The following is a 19,209-nucleotide window of genomic DNA, read 5'->3' as shown; positions in this document are numbered from 1 at the left end:
AGCTGGATACTGTAGAGTCATATGATCAGTATCATAAAACAAAACAAAACCCTTTCAGAATTATACTATTGTTATTTTAGTATTATTTATGTACTATTATATATACCATTTTTATTAATATTTTAAATTAGCTTTTTATGTTGTATTTTTATATTTTCAGTTTCACTCAAAGAACTTTTTTTTTTTTGTCTTTTATCAGTTTTTGTTTTCAAGTTATTTACATATAGCTTTAATAAATTGTTATTTTTATTTTAGTTTTGGAATTGTATTACTTAAATTTGAAGCAGGCAACAGTTTTAACTTTTTCAGTTAATATATATGTTTTAATTTATCACAGCTCATTTCAATTACCAAAAGCATTTTTTATAGTTTTAGTAAAAAATAACAAAACTGAATGAAATTAGATCTCTCTGGGATTTTTTTTATAATGCCTGGGCGCCACAGCATAAATGGCTGCCCACTGCTCCGTGTGTGTGTGTTCACTGCTGTGTGTGTGCACTTTGGATGGGTTAAATGCAAAGCATGAATTCTGAGTATGGGTCACCGTTTTTGAATGTATGTCACATCACTTTCACTTTCATAATGGCTGACTGACTGTACACTATCCCTCATATTTATAGCACAATTGTTTTTTACACTGTTTTATTTGCAAAGGTTTTTTTCTGTGTGTTGTTGTCTCTGTGTACTGGAAACTTATGTCACTAAAACAAATTCCTTGTATGCGCAAGCATACTTGGCAATAAAGCTCTTTCTGATTCTGATTCTGATATATCACATCAAAAGATGTCATAAATATCCAGTTTTAAAAATTTATTTTTATTTGATTTCTTACTGTAATTTGTATATGTGTTAACAGCAATGTTGATGAATGGTGAGCTCTTGCAGCGATTGGCTAATGGTAAATCAGCATCAGCACGTCCAGTTGTAATTAACAAAGCAAATGAGACCACCTCACCGCTGTTCTATCACTCCTCTCAAGCTGAGGTTCAGGGGTGGCTCAGGGCCAAAGGCTTCAATGATTTGTGAGTAAAATGCACACATCACATGAACACAACTATCTGGAGCTGAAACTGATCTAAGACCTATTCTCATGTGTTCATGTACTCATCTGTGTCTCAGCACTGTACAGAGTCTGGGTGTCCTAACGGGAGCTCAGCTCTTCTCTCTGAATAAGGACGAGCTGCGTGCCGTTTGTCCAGAAGAGGGAACCAGAGTCTACAGCCAGATCATGGTGCAGAAAGCACTGCTGGAGGTAAATCACTCACTCCCAGACACATTCTCACAAAATACCTCTCCTGCCTTCTCATTTTCCTCTCTGGCAGTTTCGGTTGTCAGGCCTCAATTAATAGAAAAGGGATCTTCTGTCAGTCACCTTCGACTGGGGATAGTTACTGTGAATATCAATGGTGGATTAATGGAAATAAACAGTTTTGAACTGAAATAAACAATGATTTTGAAAAATCTAAATATCAAACAAAAAAACATTATAACTTAAAATGAAGAATATTTCATTTGAATTAAATCTTTAACTGGGTCATTCAAGCAAAAGCATTTTTAAATTGCTGCATTAATAGTTCAATAGTTAAAGAATTATAATGTGGTTAAATCATTTGTAAGAACATTTCAAAGGTTATGTTTAAGGTGACTGGAAATTACTGAACAAACAGGAGGGAGATAGCAGAAATACATGATGATTGTCTTCATATCTGTCTTCTCATTGCTTTGTTTCAGGATGAGAGGAAGGCCACTGAATTAGAGGCCATAATGAAGAAACAGAAGATGAAGGTTGATCTGAAAGCAGAGGGTGGAGAATTTTAATGGATATCACTTTCACTCACACATTCAGAAAAGCATTTCTGCTAATGCTTTTACAGACAGGTGTGGCATGAATTAAGATCTTTTTAAACATAATGATATTAGTTTTGTCATTGAAAATGGATCTATTTCATCATTACCACTCACCATATAGAAATCAAACATGTATATTCCTTTATGTATTGTATTTCAACTATAAATGAAATTGATGAAAAATACTGACGGTAGACATATGACATAAAACCATCAATTTTTTTTTTATGCACACTATACAACCAGAGCACACTGGGTACTATATACCATAATGCAACTGTACACAGCTTGACCTTTCAATTGTTCATTTAATGAAATTAAAGTGATTTTAACATCTACTTTTTAATGTATTGTTTGATTACACTACAAGTTCAGAAAAAAAAATACAAATTAAAATGGTAATTGGAAATAAAATGTAGTGAGGCCATGTGGCACATGTAGCAGCATACCACACTGTAAAAATAAAAAAATTGAAAACATTACAAACCTGCCTCTACATCTGTCTTGTACAACTTCAAAGCAAAAAGATACACTTATAAGACATGTTATTTTTTACATAAAAGAATATGTGTATTTCAACATGTAGGCTTACAGGGTTTTAAACCTTTCACTATCAACAAAAGTTAGATTACAAGTTTTTACAATTTGTACAGTAGAAAGGACCCCTGAACGATTCAATGACCGAATCTGAATGAATCTTTCCGGTGAACGGGTTCAAAATAATTGAATCACTGGAATGAATCGAACTTCCTGCCTGCCGCCGATTGTGACGCCATCAACAGCTGATCCACGCTCTGTGGTTTGTTTGTCTCGGCGTCTCTTTCTATAAGAGCTGAACTCAGCAGCATGTGTTAATGTCGCGTTAACCGCGTTTAGATCCCTGAATCACTAGTGTATATCTCTGTTTATACTCCACAAATCTGCAGCTTTTAGTGAAGTGACTGACAGACGAAGATAAGACACGTGAACGGCACGGACACCATTAAATAAAAGAAGCTCACCTTAATTTTTTAAGAGAGTAAAACCGCGATCGTCACTTTAAATGAGTTAATCATTTTACTTTACAAAAAAAAAAAGTAATGTTGTCGACACTTTCACATTTCTCTCCAAAAACGATGTTTTCTGCACGCGAGAATCGGTGTCATCGCTTTCAGGCCAACATCTTTAATAAAAGTAAATGTCAAAACTGCTTCAAAACAGTGGATTCGCACAAACTCGGCGAAGCAGATCTGTTTCAGGTGAGGATTTAATTTATTTTTATTTGTTTTTAAAGTGACGTTTGTTATAGTTTATTTGAAACATAAAGAATGTCTTTCTGTGTCACAGACTAAGACTGTTCAGGTGGGCTGGCTCCTCCTGGCCCCGGAGGACACTGACTTCAGCACTTCTAGCCTCAGAAAACGGGTGATGGCTCTGGCATTTCCACAGATTCTTTCCATCAGATAAAGCCTATTGATATGTAACTATGTTTTAACTGCAGCCTTAATCTTTCTTTGCCATCTCTGCTGTAGAAATGGCAGAGGAGATATTTTGTGCTTTACGAGCATGGGCTTCTACGATACTCTCTGGATGAGATGGTGAGGTTTTACCTGTACTTCATGCCGTGTAACCTTTTTGTCACTATCTCAAGCTTACACACGTGAAGGATGCCAGACCAGAAATGTGTTTATTTTGATTCATAGTATACCGAGTGCCATTTAGGGTTATCATTAATAGAGTGCTGCATTAATGATGCATGTTTGAAGGCTAACTCCCAGGCTGGCCTACAATAACACGTCTTCACCTTGGTTCCTTTGACATAAACCCAAAAGGATTGTCCGTTGACTTTTGGATTATTGCAGTGACTAACAGAAGTGTATTATTATTAAAATCTTTCCTCCTTTGTGCAATGACAGCATGACTGTTTTCATCTAGTCAGGTACATTGCCCCACGGGAGTGTAAATATGACCAAGTGCTTTGAGGTGCTTGATGTTTCATCTCAAACCGGCTTCCAGAACTGTCTGAAGTTGTGCTTCACTGACAGAGACTACTACATCCGAACAGAGAACACAGACAGCTTCAGCATCAGTCGGTAATACACTCACTCACCTGTGGTGTGAACTTGGCCACACGTTACAGAGACTTTGTCATTAATTGTTTTTTATCCCAATTGATATGCATTATACAACACAACCAATGTAATGGACCAAAAGAGGTGAAGTCAAGTTGATACATTTTTTGTTTGTTTGTGACAAGTGCCAAAACCTCAATCTTCAGCTGAAATCTTCTCTTTCTCTCTGTCTTCAGTCTCATCTCTATGTTTCTACTTGAGTGTTATAAGTCACTTAATCTCAGCAAAGCTGATCTAATTCCTAAAGGGTGTAATAGAAGGTGTCAAGGAGTCTTGGATTAGTGTGTGCTTGTGTTTCTGTCTGTGCTGAGAACACCAGCTTTAGAACTGGCTCTTTTGGGGATGTTCAGGATTGTTCTTTTATTGCTTGTTATTCTTTGTTTCCTTGCAACTGGAGGTTTTTAGTCTAGAAGAGTGATGTCCAGAAAGCAGAAGTAAGAGACATCTGAAAGCTTGCTTGAGTTTGCGGATGAGTCTGATTTCTAGTCTGCGTCTGCTGTGTATATAAATTTGAGGATGTTTGTTTCATTTAGGTGGCAGGAAAATCTGATTGTTTACCCCAAAGCTGCTAAATCAAATCAGAAGAAGGGGAAGGATCCAGCCCACCCACCGCAAGTGAGTCTTGTTCATATTTAATGGTATTTCATTCAATCGTGTTCTGTGACCGACAATGCCAGTATCCAATCTAATAACCATTACAGGTTATTTCCTTTGGTAAAATATGAATAATTGGAACATTTAATGTAGTATTCCTGTGGATTTAAATTTTTTCCCTCAGTGTTTTATCCTAGAGTTAATTTTTGATTAGTTATATGCATTGCTAAGAATTCATTTGGACAAATTCAAAGGTGAATTTCTCAATATTTAGATTTTTTTGCACCCTCAGATTCTAGATTTTCCAATAGTTGTATCTTTGCCAAATATTGCCTGATTTCATGATGACTCAAAACCAACAACTTCTATAAATGGATTACATATCAAGATTTGGAGATCATTATATCACACTTAGAATACTATTTTTAGTAAATAATAATTTTTTCTCTTACCTAATTGATTTCCTTCTGAAGAGGTTTGTTTTTAGATGGTCACACTAATGTTGAAATAATACAAAGAACAATGCTGTTTTGGGGTACTGCTCCTTTAAATGCCCTCCTCCACCCCTATTCTTTGCTTTAATTACATTTCTAAGTGCTGTGCCCATCTTTCTGTCCAGTTGATTTACTAATCCCTCCCTATCTCCCTTCTGCATATTCTTTCTGCTGACAACAGACCAAATTGATCTAGTGTGTGAAAATGCCATTCTGCTGTGCTGCAACAATTAACAGCATGTAAATGAAATGCAGTGTTCCTGTTTTTTGTGTTGGTTTTTCTGTATTTTGAGGAGCGTAAGTCAGATAGAAGTTTAGTAGAATTAACTTAAGTGATGTGGACAGGATTATTGAGCCTCCCCAAAGGGAGGGTGAAGTGTCTGCAAAGCGGGGAGCAGAGTGCAAAAGACATGTGGCCAAGGATTTCACTGGCCGAGGGTTTGTGTGCAGCCTGTCATTCTGATTTACTTACCTATATTCTCTTCCTCTCTCTTTCTCTCAGCAGACAACAGAAAACCACACCTCCAGCAGCAGCAGTAGGAGTGCTGCTAAGAAAAGTAGCACTTCTGGAAATAGTTTCACCAGCAACGTTAAGAGACAAGGCAGCATCAGTTCTAGTAATAATAGCGGTGATAAAGTGTCTATCAGTGACAATGCTGGCACTATTACTAGCAGTGCCACTAAAGGCGGTAGCATAAGTGGCAGCAGTAGTACTAAAGGGGCCACCAAAAATGACAGAAGAGGTAGCGTGGTGAGCAGGGTGGAGGAGGTCTCGTTGCTTTCCTTAGAGAAGGAGCTGGAGGAGGAGTCACTCAGTAGTGGAGTCGGGGTTCCTTCCAGCAGTGGCAATGCTTCATCTCTCAATACCATGCTTTGGTCCTCTCTCTCTTCATCGCTCAGTCAGTCCTCGGGCTGCTCCGACACAGACGGTATGACCTCAGAGTCGCCTTTGTGTGTGGACTTGTCTTAAACTGGATGTACTTGTTTATGGTTTGTACTGGTTACTGATTTGTCAGCTTAAAAACTAATGGAAAGTAATAGCTAAAACCATTTCAAATTAAAATTCTGTCATTATTTACTCATTCTAAACCTGTAAACCTTGTGATCAGATCATTTTTTTGAGTCATATTTTTAATGCATCTCAAATTAATCTTTTATAAATTTAACATCTGATGACTTCTGTTTGGAGGACATAAATGGCAGATTTCAGTCTGTTTCTCAGCCAAAGCTATCTTCATACAGATCTTTGGGCCACTTTAATGGGGACCATAAAACTTAGAGGCTCTAATATTTATTCATTGTTTTTGCAAAGACCTTGGTCGGGGAGGGTTGCACAATATTTCAGTTTGGACAGGAATGAAAATAAGGCTATGAGAGTTAGAAGTTTAACAACAACATGCCAATTGTTGAGCTGACCAAAAAATAAAAATTACATTTTCTGTAAACATTTTTCAAAATGGAATTTCTAAACAATTTTGAAAGTTTAGAGCTTTAAAAATTCACTGTAGCATTTGCTCTGACTAAGGTCTGTTCTTTAGAAGTTCTTGTTTCCATGGAAGAAAGTCGTAAGACGTAATGAGAAAATGATGCCAGAACTAAATATTTGTTTGAAGTGTCAAACTATGTTTTCTTCTATGCTATTGGATATACTTTCACTAGGTATGACAAATATATTTACTGCTTTAGTATTTTTTTTTTTTCCTAGCCCATTTGGCTTAGAATGGGAAGTAAAGCGTTTGCTTTGCTTTTATTTGCTCTCTCAGGTACTAAGAATCGATTGGGCACTGAAAGCGGCTATTCCTCTCTGGAGAAGACAAGTCCTCGTGTGGTGGATGCACAAGCACACACTGACTCCAGGTGTGACTGTGAAACTGTTTCTTCACCTGCCTCACATCCTTGTAGGTTTCCTACCCCAATGTCCCTTTGCCCTTCCCCCTTCCCTCCACCAATCAATCACAGTTCACATGGGGCACGTGTGGGAGATCCTGAAGATATGGTAGGTTGTTCTTGGGAGAGAAGTTTGGAGTCCACTGGGGAGAGGCAATCACACACATATATGACACACACACTCAGTCATATCAAGCACCCGGCTCAAGAAGAAAATTATACACAGGTAAGGCAGGTTCGTTTTGTTCCTGATTCCCTCATTTCATCAATTGTAGCGTTGTTTTATGTATAATGTTTATGGATCCCTTTAGTGTTCGTCATGTTAAAAGCACTCTTCTGTGTTTATCTTTCAGGAGACTTCATACCCATCTCCATCAGTCAAATCTTATAATGTCTTTAACTGTTAAAATGTTTGGCAGCACTGCACTGGTGCTCCTCAAAAGATTCTTTTAGATACTTTAAATTTTTTCTCAACAAACAGATTTGTAGATATTTTCATTACATGCTTAGAGAATTTCAAATGGCCTGTATTGTATATTACACTGTTTCTGTCTTACCCATTCCTGTCTCCTTTTTTTTCTATATTTGGGTTTAGAACTTTTTTCTTCAAAAACTTGATAAAATTGATATCCATTGTTTAAGAATGTCTTATATGTTTGCATGTTTGTTTCTAGGAGATCTCAGAAAGCTGATCGACAGGAGGGTTCATTTCTGAATACCGAGTTCCCCCCCTCAACCGTCAATTCCTCTTCGACTAAACAAAATGATCATAAGACAACTGTCATTACATCTCAGGTGAAAATACATGCTGGATTAATGGAACCAAGTTCACCAATGTTTAAAAGTTTGTGGTTGACTTTTTTTTTTTTTTTTTTTTAAATGCTTTTGAAAGGGTTTAAATTTGTTATCAATGCTGAAAACGGTTTTGCTGCTAAATGTTTTTGTGGAAAGGAGAGCATTTATTTGAATCAATTTAATGCATCCATGCTGAATAAAAGTATAAAAAAAGCTTACTGATACCAAATATTTGAGAGGTTGTGTATAAGGATTTTACTGATATATGGTAAAAATGACTTTTAGTAGTTTAATATAATACTCTTGTATGTGAATTATTTTCTGACTCTGTTACTTTGCTGTTTTGGTCCTTAGCAGGATTCCTTCCCTAAAGATATTCCTGATCACTTGCAACATTTCACGTCATGTAGTCTCCGTTCGCTGGAGCGCAGACCGCTTGATCCTACACCCACAGTAAATATGACAAATCAGATCGATCCTAATGTGTATTTTTATTATGGCTGTGAATTGACAAATTTTAATCAAATGAATTATGAGATGTACCAAAATTGGTTGTTCATATGACATTTTTAATTCTCTTTTCCTTTCAGCCTGACCTCCTTAATTTCAAAAAGGGATGGATGTCTAGATTGGGAGAAGATGGAAAGGTGATTTTGAGATTTGAGTGCATGTATATGAATGACGTCAGTCTATTTGTTCATGATCTTTTAGTGTGTGAATTGGTCTGATGTTCTTGGTCTGTAGTGGCAGAAACACTGGTTTGTACTTACTGACCAGACATTGAGATTCTATCGTGACTCCGCAGCAGAAGAGGTAAAGTGATTTGTGACGTTCAGTCTATAAAGAATCATCATCATAACTGATTTTCCATTTTCAGTAAAGAGGTCTTTCTGTGTTTTATGTCTTAGGCAGCTGATGTGGATGGTGAGATCAACTTGTCTACTTGTTACGATGTTACAGATTACGCTGCTGAGAGGAACTATGGCTTTCAGATTCATGTGAGTGTATATTAGCTAAACTTTGCGTTTTTATGTATTCGTCTGTTGCATTGAATTTTTTCATCAATCTTTTCATACAGACAAAGAATGGAGTCTTCACCCTCTGTGCAATGACTTATGGGATACGACGCAACTGGGTCCAGGCAGTAATGAAAAACATTTGTCCCACCGTTGCCCCTGATGTAACATGGTACAACATCAAAGCTAGTTGCCATTCCCAAAAAATATATTTATCCACTACACATATTTCGTACATAGATATCACACTCTATATTGCTAGGTTTTTCTTACAGAACAGCATCACATGTTAGTGGGTTGACTCTTTCACTCTGCCTTTTTTCTTTTTCCCCATGCTATGCAAGGAAAAGTCCTGCTATAAAATCGAGGTTTGAATGTGTTTTCATGACCATGAGTGTATGGTAAAACACACACAACTACAATATCAGAAACATAATTTTAATAACTTAATCATAGCCACTTCTTTTCTTCCCATAGTTCAATTCCTCAAAAGGTGCCGATGACTTGTGCACATGCTCGTACAAGCTCCTGCCAATGCAGTACAGTTCCCCAGGAGGAAGAGCAAAGGAGTCGCATCAGTGAGCGCTGTAGAGAGGGGCGTTACAAAACCTTTGATTGGGCAGAATTAAGTTGCAAACAGCACAAGGAGGAGTTGTCAAATGATCTGTCTGGAAGGCAGTGGAACCTTAACAATGAATGCTCTGTGCCTCCTGTACCTGCATCATCCACTGAAGAGCAGATCACACGTTCTGCTCCTGAGGCATCAAAGAATGGATATCTTCAGAAAAGAAGAATCTCACAGGGGCAAAGCTTGAATATCATGTCGACTGATATGCCATCACACTTATCACTTATGGCAGTGTCCAGTGTCCACACCTCCCCAGAATCAATTAGCCCTGGCATCTTAGAGGTTGATGCAGGGACAGTACATGTCCACCATGACAGCCCTGGTGAACTAATGGGAGCTAAACCCAAAAAAGAAGAGCAGGTAGTGTAACAAGCAAATATGGTTGTGGTATTTGGTTGTCCACATACTTTATTGCCATGTACTGTTTGCACTGTTTACATATAATTTGTCATGGTTGTAAACAAAGTCTCGCAATTCATTACAGGTTGATCGCTCCACATCTCCATTACCAGTCACCACCTCTTCATCCTCAGCGCAGACAGAATGGCAGTGGGATGTGGAGCTTCAGAGCCTCCGAAGAGAATTGAAGGATGAGCATGAGAGAAATCAAACTCAAGAAAGGGAGTTAAGACTTAGTGAAGCCAGACTCCAAGCTGAGCTCAACAACAGCCAGGAATGTCTTCAGAGGGCTGAGTTAAAGATTCAAGAGGCAGAAGCTCTTCTGAAGGAGCGCGAGGAGGTGCTGGAGAATCTGCGTGGACGGTTGGAGGAGGTAACCGGTTATCTTAAAGCAACTGAAGAAGCGCAAGCCTTAAAAGAGGTCAGGCTACAGAGGCACCTGCGCCTCCTGCAAGAGAGCCAGGAAAGAGAAAGGAGGAGCTTCAGTGACAGCCTCGACCAATCAGAACAACGATCGAAGGAACTAGAGGAGCATCTGATGCAGAAAGAGGCTGCGCTGCAGAAAAAGCCATCAGGAGACATTGCTGATGAACTTCTGCGAAGGTGCCAGGAGTTACAAAACCAGCTGGAAGAGTCAGACAGTGAGGTCTGTCGTCTGCAGGCACGCCTCCAAACCGAAGAGACTCTTTATTATGACATGGAGCATGATTATGAAAGAGCTTGTGAGGAAATCCAGAGTTTGCGAGGTGCTCTGCTGGACTGTGAGAGGGTCAGTGTGGAGCGCTTTCAAACCCAGCTGGTGCAGCAACAGCGAGAGTTAGACGGGAAGGAACAAGAACTTCAGGAAGTGCTTCTTAAGATGGCCATTCTGGGCAGTAGTCTAGAGGAGACTGAACAAAGACTCAAGGAAGCTCAAACCCATCCTTCTGAAGATAATGTTCTTTGTGAGGCATTGACTGAGCCACAACAATGCAGACAGAAAGCACAGAGTGATTTGGAAATGCAACCTACTACTCAGGGAGAAGAGTCACATAGAGTGATCTCTGTGATCCAGGCACTAGAGCGCAAGTTATGTGACACAGAAGAGCGACTCCTGGAGCTTACCATGCATCTTCAGCAACAGCAACAACCCAACACTGGACTGCATGCACGTCTTTCTGTGGATTCCCAGCCGAGTTTTACTGGAGCTTTGCATAGCCTGGAGGGAACAGCTTTCGACAGAAACTCGGACAAATCTAAAGTCTTCATTTATGATGATGTAAAAACTGGAAGCCAGAAGTTGGTTGGCAAGAGTTCAGGGAGAAATCAAACTCTAGAGATGGCCAGTAGAGTTTTGTCACTGGAGGCACTGATTATCCAAAAGATTGCCTCTGCACTTGAGCATCCCAGCTCAAAGTTGCTTAATCGATTGTCAGAGGTACATGTCCACATGCTTAGGATGGCTCAAGGAGGCAATAATGATGGGGCTGTGGAAACTAGATACTCTCAGATCTTCTTGGACCCTCTCGAACAAGATCTGGTAGACAATACGCTGAGTGAAAGTGCAATCCATAGACTTTGTGTAAGAGCAGAGATGACATACCTCATACACACTCTCTGTACTTATCCCTCGCAGGAGCCAAAGGAATCTGAACTTTTTTATGACTTGCCATGGCCAGAGTGTTCCTCATCTAGAACCAAAATGGAAAACTGTTCGAACCAGGGGTCCAGACTTGCTGACATTAGCCCACCAGAACTTGCACCTTACAGTGAACAAACGGAGAACAAACTGATGACAGATCTTCTCATTGAGGGCTCTGAGGTACAGCTTGCTTGCAGAAAGAGTCTGGTGGTAGAGCTTCGTACTCAGGCCCAGTCACTGCATAACCTTTCAACACGGCTACAGTCTAATGTTAGAGAGGCTGACTTTCCTGGTGATCTACCCTCAGCCATCCTAAGGGCTGCAACGTGTCAGGCCACTTTAGCATACGTGGCCTGTCGTCTCCATTCGGCCCTGCAGCAGGAGATGAGTGCCCTACGCAAGCAGAGAGAGCAGGCTGAGTGTGAGTGTCGTGCCGTGTGTCGTAGTATGGAGGCTATGTTCCAGGAACAGACAGAGCATTACGAAGAGAAGCTGCGTGAGGAGCGTGTTGTTGTCAAAAAGGCAGAACAGGTGCGTGTATCAGCAGAGAACAATGCTCAACTGAGGAGGGAAGAAGCAGAAAAATTGCAGTTGGAGTTTGAGGAGAAGCTCCAGGAGCTCCAGAAGATCCATGAAGAGGAGATGAGCCATCTCCATGAATACCACATTCAAAACCTGTCAAAACCAAAAGCTGCAACCCCTTCAGAACTAGAGGAGAGTAAAGAGACTGAGCAGGTTTCTGTGACTGCTCTGCAAGACCGAATCAGAGAGCTTGAGACTGAGATGGCTTGCTTGAGGGATCTGAGCAACCAGGATGTCAAGGCCTTCCACCTTGACCTGGAAACCATCAAGGTATGCACAGCTTTCTTGTTACAGCATGAGATTAATATGCAATTATTGACTTTTATACAACTTTTGTGTCTTAGTCTACGTATGAGCATGGTTTCAGCATTATGGAGGACAGCCACCAGCGAGTGATTGAGGAGATGCAGAGGCAGCATCAGAGAGAGGTGGAGAGACTGACAGAGGAGAGAGAAAGAGTACTGCAGGAAGAGACTAATGCCACCATTGCAGGTGCTACTCTCAACAAAAGCTACCATTCATTCAGATCAAACAGTACAGCACAGCAGACCGTATAAGTACTTTTGGGCTACAGAAAAGACTACAGTAGAGTACATGGCACAATTCACTAAACTGAACACAATTAAAGACATAGTTAATATAATTGTTTTTTATTACAAATCTTTATGAGATGCATTCCTGCTCTATTGTAATGGTATAATAGTGAGTGGCAAACAAGGTCAGCTGTGGTTACCATAAAATTTTATTGTGAGAAAAAGAGTGGCATGCACATTCTGCGAAGTAACTACTTTTGAGTTCCTTGTAAGAAGTCAATCAGATCTGAAAGTCATGAAGTTGAGTAAATCAGCGTTTCTCAATTCCAGTCCCTCGTGACCCCCTGCTCTGCACGTTTTGTATGTCTCTGTTAACACACATGATTCAGATAATCGACTCATTACAAGTGAACTCCGTGCATGAACTGTGTGTTCCCACTGACATGGTCCCTGCACAGTGTTCATATCCCTACTCCCTGAGCAGGGAAGTCTGTTGGAAGTTTACCTCACTTCGGAACATTCATTCACGGAGTTGCGCTGCACAACGTCTTCACACTCAGACAAGTGTTGCTTTCGTCAGCGAAAATTATGATAAATATCGTCATCAACGAACCTTTATCACATGACGAAAACAAGAGGAGATGCAACGTAAATTCTGGTCATGTGACGATGACTATAATTAAATGTATAATGCAATATTGTTGACGAATAAAAACAAGACTAGATGTGGTTTACAAAATAAAAACTATGCTAAAATGTCTCTTCATTTTCATTGACCAAAACGAGACTAAACTAAATTTAATAACGTTATTTCGTCTCGTTTAGTCATGTTGTTATTATTTTGCAGTATTTCTGTTTTCTGTGTCTCACTTTTAGGGCTGCATCAGGTCGCACTGCGCAGACGCAGGCAACATCACTTCCTCAAGCCCCACTCGTGGCATTATTTAGAAGACGACAACAAACAAAGTTAAGCAGGATTTATACTTTCGCCTGGCTCCACTGACTGCGAGCACACCTAACAATGCTTTTATACTTGTTGCGTTCACTGTTGTACTATTCTTTGAAACGACAGGGGAGCGACGAAGAGTAATTGTCCTCTAAAACTATTATTTATTTTATTTATTGTTTTTATGTAAATTTATGTGTGTACTTCTAGCATGTTTGGTTGGTAAAATAAATGTAGATTCAAATCAGAGAGACTTGCATGTCTGGAATGGATGCATTTTTGAGTCTATAAGGTAACAATAATATAATAAGATAACCTTGTTTGAAATGGGTTAAGCTTAAAGAAAATTTGTGTTCCGTCTATACTACTAGCTACAACCTGAATTCCGGAAAAGTTGGGACGTTTTTTAAATTTTAATAAAATGAAAACTAAAGGAATTTCAAATCACATGAGCCAATATTTTATTCACAATAGAACATAGATAACGTAGCAAATGTTTAAACTGAGAAATGTTACACTTTTATCCACTTAATTAGCTCATTTAAAATTTAATGCCTGCTACAGGTCTCAAAAAAGTTGGCACAGGGGCAACAAATGGCTAAAAAAGCAAGCAGTTTTGAAAAGATTCAGCTGGGAGAACATCTAGTGATTAATTAAGTTAATTGATATCAGGTCTGTAACATGATTAGCTATAAAAGCTTTGTCTTAGAGAAGCAGAGTCTCTCAGAAGTAAAGATGGGCAGAGGCTCTCCAATCTGTGAAAGACTGCGTAAAAAAATTGTGGAAAACTTTAAAAACAATGTTCCTCAACGTCAAATTGCAAAGGCTTTGCAAATCTCATCATCTACAGTGCATAACATCATCAAAAGATTCAGAGAAACTGGAGAAATCTCTGTGCGTAAGGGACAAGGCCGGAGACCTTTATTGGATGCCCGTGGTCTTCGGGCTCTCAGACGACACTGCATCACTCATCGGCATGATTGTGTCAATGACATTACTAAATGGGCCCAGGAATACTTTCAGAAACCACTGTCGGTAAACACAATCCGCCGTGCCATCAGCAGATGCCAACTAAAGCTCTATCATGCAAAAAGGAAGCCATATGTGAACATGGTCCAGAAGCGCCGTCGTGTCCTGTGGGCCAAGGCTCATTTAAAATGGACTATTTCAAAGTGGAATAGTGTTTTATGGTCAGACGAGTCCAAATTTGACATTCTTGTTGGAAATCACGGACGCCGTGTCCTCCGGGCTAAAGAGGAGGGAGACCTTCCAGCATGTTATCAGCGTTCAGTTCAAAAGCCAGCATCTCTGATGGTATGGGGGTGCATAAGTGCATACGGTATGGGCAGCTTGCATGTTTTGGAAGGCTCTGTGAATGCTGAAAGGTATATAAAGGTTTTAGAGCAACATATGCTTCCCTCCAAACAACGTCTATTTCAGGGAAGGCCTTGTTTATTTCAGCAGGACAATGCAAAACCACATACTGCAGCTATAACAACAGCATGGCTTCGTCGTAGAAAAGTCCGGGTGCTAACCTGGCCTGCCTGCAGTCCAGATCTTTCACCTATAGAGAACATTTGGCGCATCATTAAACGAAAAATACGTCAAACACGAACTCTTCAGCAGCTGGAAATCTATATAAGGCAAGAATGGGACCAAATTCCAACAGCAAAACTCCAGCAACTCATAGCCTCAATGCCCAGACGTCTTCAAACTGTTTTGAAAAGAAAAGGAGATGCTACACCATGGTAAACATGCCCCGTCCCAACTATTTTGAGACCTGTAGCAGAAATCAAAATTGAAATGAGCTCATTTTGTGCATAAAATTGTAAACTTTCTCAGTTTAAACATTTGCTGTTATCTATGTTCTATTGTGAATAAAATATTGGCTCATGTGATTTGAAAGTCTTTTAGTTTTCATTTTATTAAAATTTAAAAAACGTCCCAACTTTTCCGGAATTCGGGTTAAACTTGTACTATATTAACTGGGTTAAATAGAATGGCATTACTAAAAAAAGACTAAAATACAATTTTCATTGACTAAAACTAGACTAAAATGTTTTCAGTGTTCGTCGACTAAAACTAGACTAGACTAAAAGAGTATGAATGTGACTAAAACTAATAAAAACTAAAATGACAGCTTCACACAAAGACTAGACTAAAACTAAAATTAAAACAGGTTGTTGAAAACAACACTAGACATCATATACATCTGTAAATAAATACAATTTAAATTTGCATCTCGCGCACTTACGTTCAAATAGAACAAACTTATTAAGTGAAACATACAAAATGTTCAGAGCAGGGTGGCACTAGGACTGGAATTGAGAACCGCTGGATTAAATGACAATAAAGTAAACTGTCCTTTTAAGCATTCATGCACAACACAAAGCGCAGAAACATGCATTAAAAAACTATACAAAGCTAAATACATGGGGTTTGTTCTAAATTTGTGCTACTCTTGTATTTAATTATGGATAAATTAAAACATTTGTTCTCTGCATGCTTAGAAATACAAAGGGTAGTTCTGTCTGTTTTTTTAATATTTGTTGTTTTCCAGCCATTGAGGCTATGAGGAAAGCTCACAAAGCGGAAATGGACAAGACTCAGAAAGCCCTGCAAAACGGAGCTGGTGTGGACATCTGCCAGCTTCATGCACAATACAAGTACTAGTGTGATGTCTGTCATTAATCAGAGAACTGTCAGCCACACCATCAAAAATCAGTTTATGGTTGCAGTACTGTATATTAACCATATGCCTCTCTGTGTATCTTCTGCAGTGAGGAGCTAGAAACATTGCACAGGGAGCTGGAGGTGTTGTCAGAGCAGTATTCTCAGAAATGCTCGGAGAATACTCATTTGAATCGGACTGTAGAAACAGAAAGGGAAGCATTGAGTACAACACAGAGAGAGAACCAGGAGCTTCGTATTCACAACCAGGTACATCCACATGCACACTAAAAATTTGCATATTCACACAGCCATTGCTTTACTGCTTACCTTACATATGTATCACACATGGCCACATATGTTTCTAAGGAATTAAATGAGTTTTTGGCTGCTGAATTATCCCTGATGCATTCACACATGAATGGGGAGGTGAAGCATTCCCAGTCTTCTCAGGAGAAAGACATGTATCAGCTGGAGGTAAAACTTGACACCCTTTCATATGCCAAAGTCCCCAAATTTGACTTGTGCTACTAAAATTAGTAGGGGATGGTTGACTGAACACAGATTAAAGTTCAGGTTCAGTACATTTAATTGGCTTCCACAAAAGAAGTCTTCGTGGGTTTACATGTGTAAAAACAGATGTGCTCCATCTCATTCTTTGATGATGTAGGTAAATCTCAGAGTAAAGGATTCCGAGATTAAGTGTCTGAAACAGGAGATCAACTCACTTAAATTGGAGCTGCAGGCAGGAAATACGGTAACACCTTTTTCAGTTAAAACATATAAATAGTTTAAGGCATTGATACTAGGAATGGGCATGTTGAGTAATTTTGTAGTCCGTTTAATACAAAAAAAACCTATTATTTTAAATAAAAAAATTTGTATGAGATGATTGCTATATTTAGTTTTATTAAAAAATGTTAACCATAATCGTTCGCTAATTAAGCTAATTCAACCAGTGCTTACACAGAGAATATAGTCCCACTGCAAAGATTTTGTCCCTTTTTATTTATTTATTTATTTATTTATTTTTTAGTATTTTAAAGAGCTAGAATCTGAGCTGGGTGCTTCAGAAGTCAAAACTAAAAGTGACTTTGCTAAACTTAGGATGGTGCCAGCAGGACAGCAGAGCTTAAAATATGGTAAGCAAATCTACAAGAACAGACATGTTACTGTGAAGGTAAAAGCACAAGCATGCACTTATTCACAATTTGTAAATGTCTGTTGCAGATCTGGCGAAATCCAGGAGCAACCCAGACTTCCTGAAGGACCATGCTATACTTCCGCAGCATGACAGATCCAAGGTGGGATCATCTGTACCATTACATGGTACAAAGTACTAATGCTCCCAAAATTTAAGCTTTCTCACCCATCTCTCATTTGAATTCTCAGAGTCTTAAAGATGGACTCACTGTTCTGGAGAGGATGAAGCCTTTTGAATTATCTAGCACCCAATAGATTTAAATGCGTGTGTGTGTGTGTCTGTGTGAGAGAAGGAGAGAAAAAGAAGCATTTTAATGTCTTATGTGGGGTAAATTATTTAATTGTATACCTTTATAACACAGTGAATTATAACTATACCTTTAGTCACAGGTGTGTTTGTGTGTGTACGTCAGTCATTTTAATGTTTGCTTCGTTACTACTTTAGACAGTAAATGTTTTTCATGAGGTTGTCTCTCTAAATCTTAATTAAACTGTCTTTGTTTTTATTTACATGTTTATGCCTGATTGAGCATCATTTGATTTGCTTCATCTCTAATTATAAATAAAGTTAAGCTTTTCTTATCTTTAACTCTTGTTCGTGTAACTTTTCAACCCATATGTGCAGATTTGAAATACTGCAAAGGATAAGCAATTCTTATTTTTTTCTATCAGAATTCTTCTTTTTTTTTATCTTTTAAGGCATCTGATAAACAGTCCTCATAATGTAAATGACACTGTATCTTCCTTTACCAAGTAGATTTTTTTGTTTTTAGCGAGAGTAAAGGTGAACTATTCATAGCACATATAAAATATCATTTAGTATGTAACATAAAAGGTCTATGTCGCGATTGCTTCAAACTTAAATCAACGTGATGACTCTTGGCTGCTACAAATCTCTGTAATGCCTTTTTAACCAGTAGATGTCGAGCTTCGCTTTGAAACCTGTCGCTCTGATTCGTTACAAGGATGCCAGTGCAAAGAGACTTTACTTGGGTTAAGTCTAGATGGCAAACAGCAAAAACTACTGGGTATGTGCACATCAATATAGTATAATTCTTCTCACACTGTACAACAATAATTACTATTTTTACATTATTGTATGGGGTAGGTTTAATGTGGAGTAGGTGTAGACGTTAATAAACCAATCTAATATGGTAGAAAATTCAGTTTATTCTTAGCTTCCGGTTCTTGCTTATTCCCTTCTGGCCATGGCCCTTTACTTGCTGCTTCTTTTATGCTCATATGTTAATAATGAAATCCCACTATTTATATTTCTGAGTTTTAAGAAGTCCTGTTTGACCCAAGTATTTGATACGTTTCATTGTGTGCTACTGAATCTGCATGTAGCCAAAAAAATAATAATTTACTGGTAGCATCTGAACATAATGAGGGGTAGCTCTATTTTCCTCCTTTAATATGGGCTCGATATCATTTCTCATCTTTTATGGGTCTTAAAATGTATTGCTTGCAATACATACATTTATACAGTAAACTGTATAAAATCATGTGCCTGCATGCTTACACTCACTTTAATCCAAATACGAAATACTGAGATATATAGGCTACCGTATACCGCCAATCAGCCAAAAATACAGAGATAATCATTTTTAGCTCATCTTTTTTTTTTTTTTATAGTGGAGTTTTTTTATTTATTTATTTTTTAAATAAACTAAATTAAACGGCAAAAAGTAACTAAACAGTTGCGGTAACCTGTATAAAAACAGTATAAGTATATAGACATATAACAGTAGCTTTAATCTATGTAGACAATGAATATATAATGCAATAGTGGGTTGGTTATGTAATATCTCAGAGCATAGATAAGTAGACCAGAATATCTCCACCAGCCAGCAGTACCTATGAGAAAACACGTTTAATAAGC

General features: G+C 38.5%; 2 protein-coding genes across 2 annotated transcripts in view; both read left to right on the top strand.

The window, feature by feature from the left end:
• LOC132149029 (epidermal growth factor receptor kinase substrate 8-like protein 1) overlaps positions 1–2,186 on the top strand; it is a 12,113-nt gene extending 9,927 nt beyond the window's left edge. The window contains exons 14-16 of the mRNA XM_059557922.1: positions 857–1,022; positions 1,120–1,252; positions 1,732–2,186. Of these exons, the coding sequence (XP_059413905.1) occupies positions 857–1,022; positions 1,120–1,252; positions 1,732–1,818 (386 nt within the window). The 3' untranslated portion in view covers positions 1,819–2,186. The remainder of the gene's footprint in view (positions 1–856; positions 1,023–1,119; positions 1,253–1,731) is intronic.
• Positions 2,187–2,706: 520 nt separating this feature from the next.
• LOC132149027 (myosin phosphatase Rho-interacting protein-like) lies at positions 2,707–17,916 on the top strand. The gene is made up of 24 exons (XM_059557919.1): positions 2,707–2,833; positions 2,895–3,086; positions 3,175–3,252; positions 3,360–3,425; positions 3,763–3,920; positions 4,493–4,574; positions 5,550–5,976; positions 6,811–6,904; positions 7,609–7,729; positions 8,084–8,182; positions 8,320–8,376; positions 8,474–8,542; positions 8,638–8,727; positions 8,808–8,917; positions 9,223–9,733; positions 9,858–12,245; positions 12,320–12,467; positions 16,015–16,120; positions 16,235–16,394; positions 16,494–16,601; positions 16,795–16,881; positions 17,161–17,266; positions 17,355–17,428; positions 17,517–17,916. The coding sequence occupies exons 2-24, from the start codon at positions 2,928–2,930 to the stop codon at positions 17,580–17,582; spliced, it is 5,364 nt and encodes a 1,787-aa protein (XP_059413902.1). The 5' UTR covers positions 2,707–2,833; positions 2,895–2,927; the 3' UTR covers positions 17,583–17,916.
• The last annotated feature ends 1,293 nt before the right edge of the window (positions 17,917–19,209 follow it).

The sequence above is a fragment of the Carassius carassius genome, chromosome 9, assembly GCF_963082965.1.
Source record: "Carassius carassius chromosome 9, fCarCar2.1, whole genome shotgun sequence".
Lineage (NCBI taxonomy): Eukaryota > Metazoa > Chordata > Actinopteri > Cypriniformes > Cyprinidae > Carassius > Carassius carassius.
The sequence above is the reverse complement of the archived record's forward strand: the minus strand, read 5'-3'. Positions and strand labels throughout refer to the sequence as shown.

Bases quoted from the DNA above. Each gene is read 5' to 3' on its own strand.
- LOC132149027 (XM_059557919.1), top strand. From the start codon at position 2,928: ATGTTGTCGACACTTTCACATTTCTCTCCAAAAACGATGTTTTCTGCA. The intron at 6,905-7,608 runs GTGTGACTGTGA...GTTTGTTTCTAG, and splicing joins CAAGCACACACTGACTCCAG to GAGATCTCAGAAAGCTGATC. The intron at 8,728-8,807 runs GTGAGTGTATAT...CTTTTCATACAG, and splicing joins ACTATGGCTTTCAGATTCAT to ACAAAGAATGGAGTCTTCAC.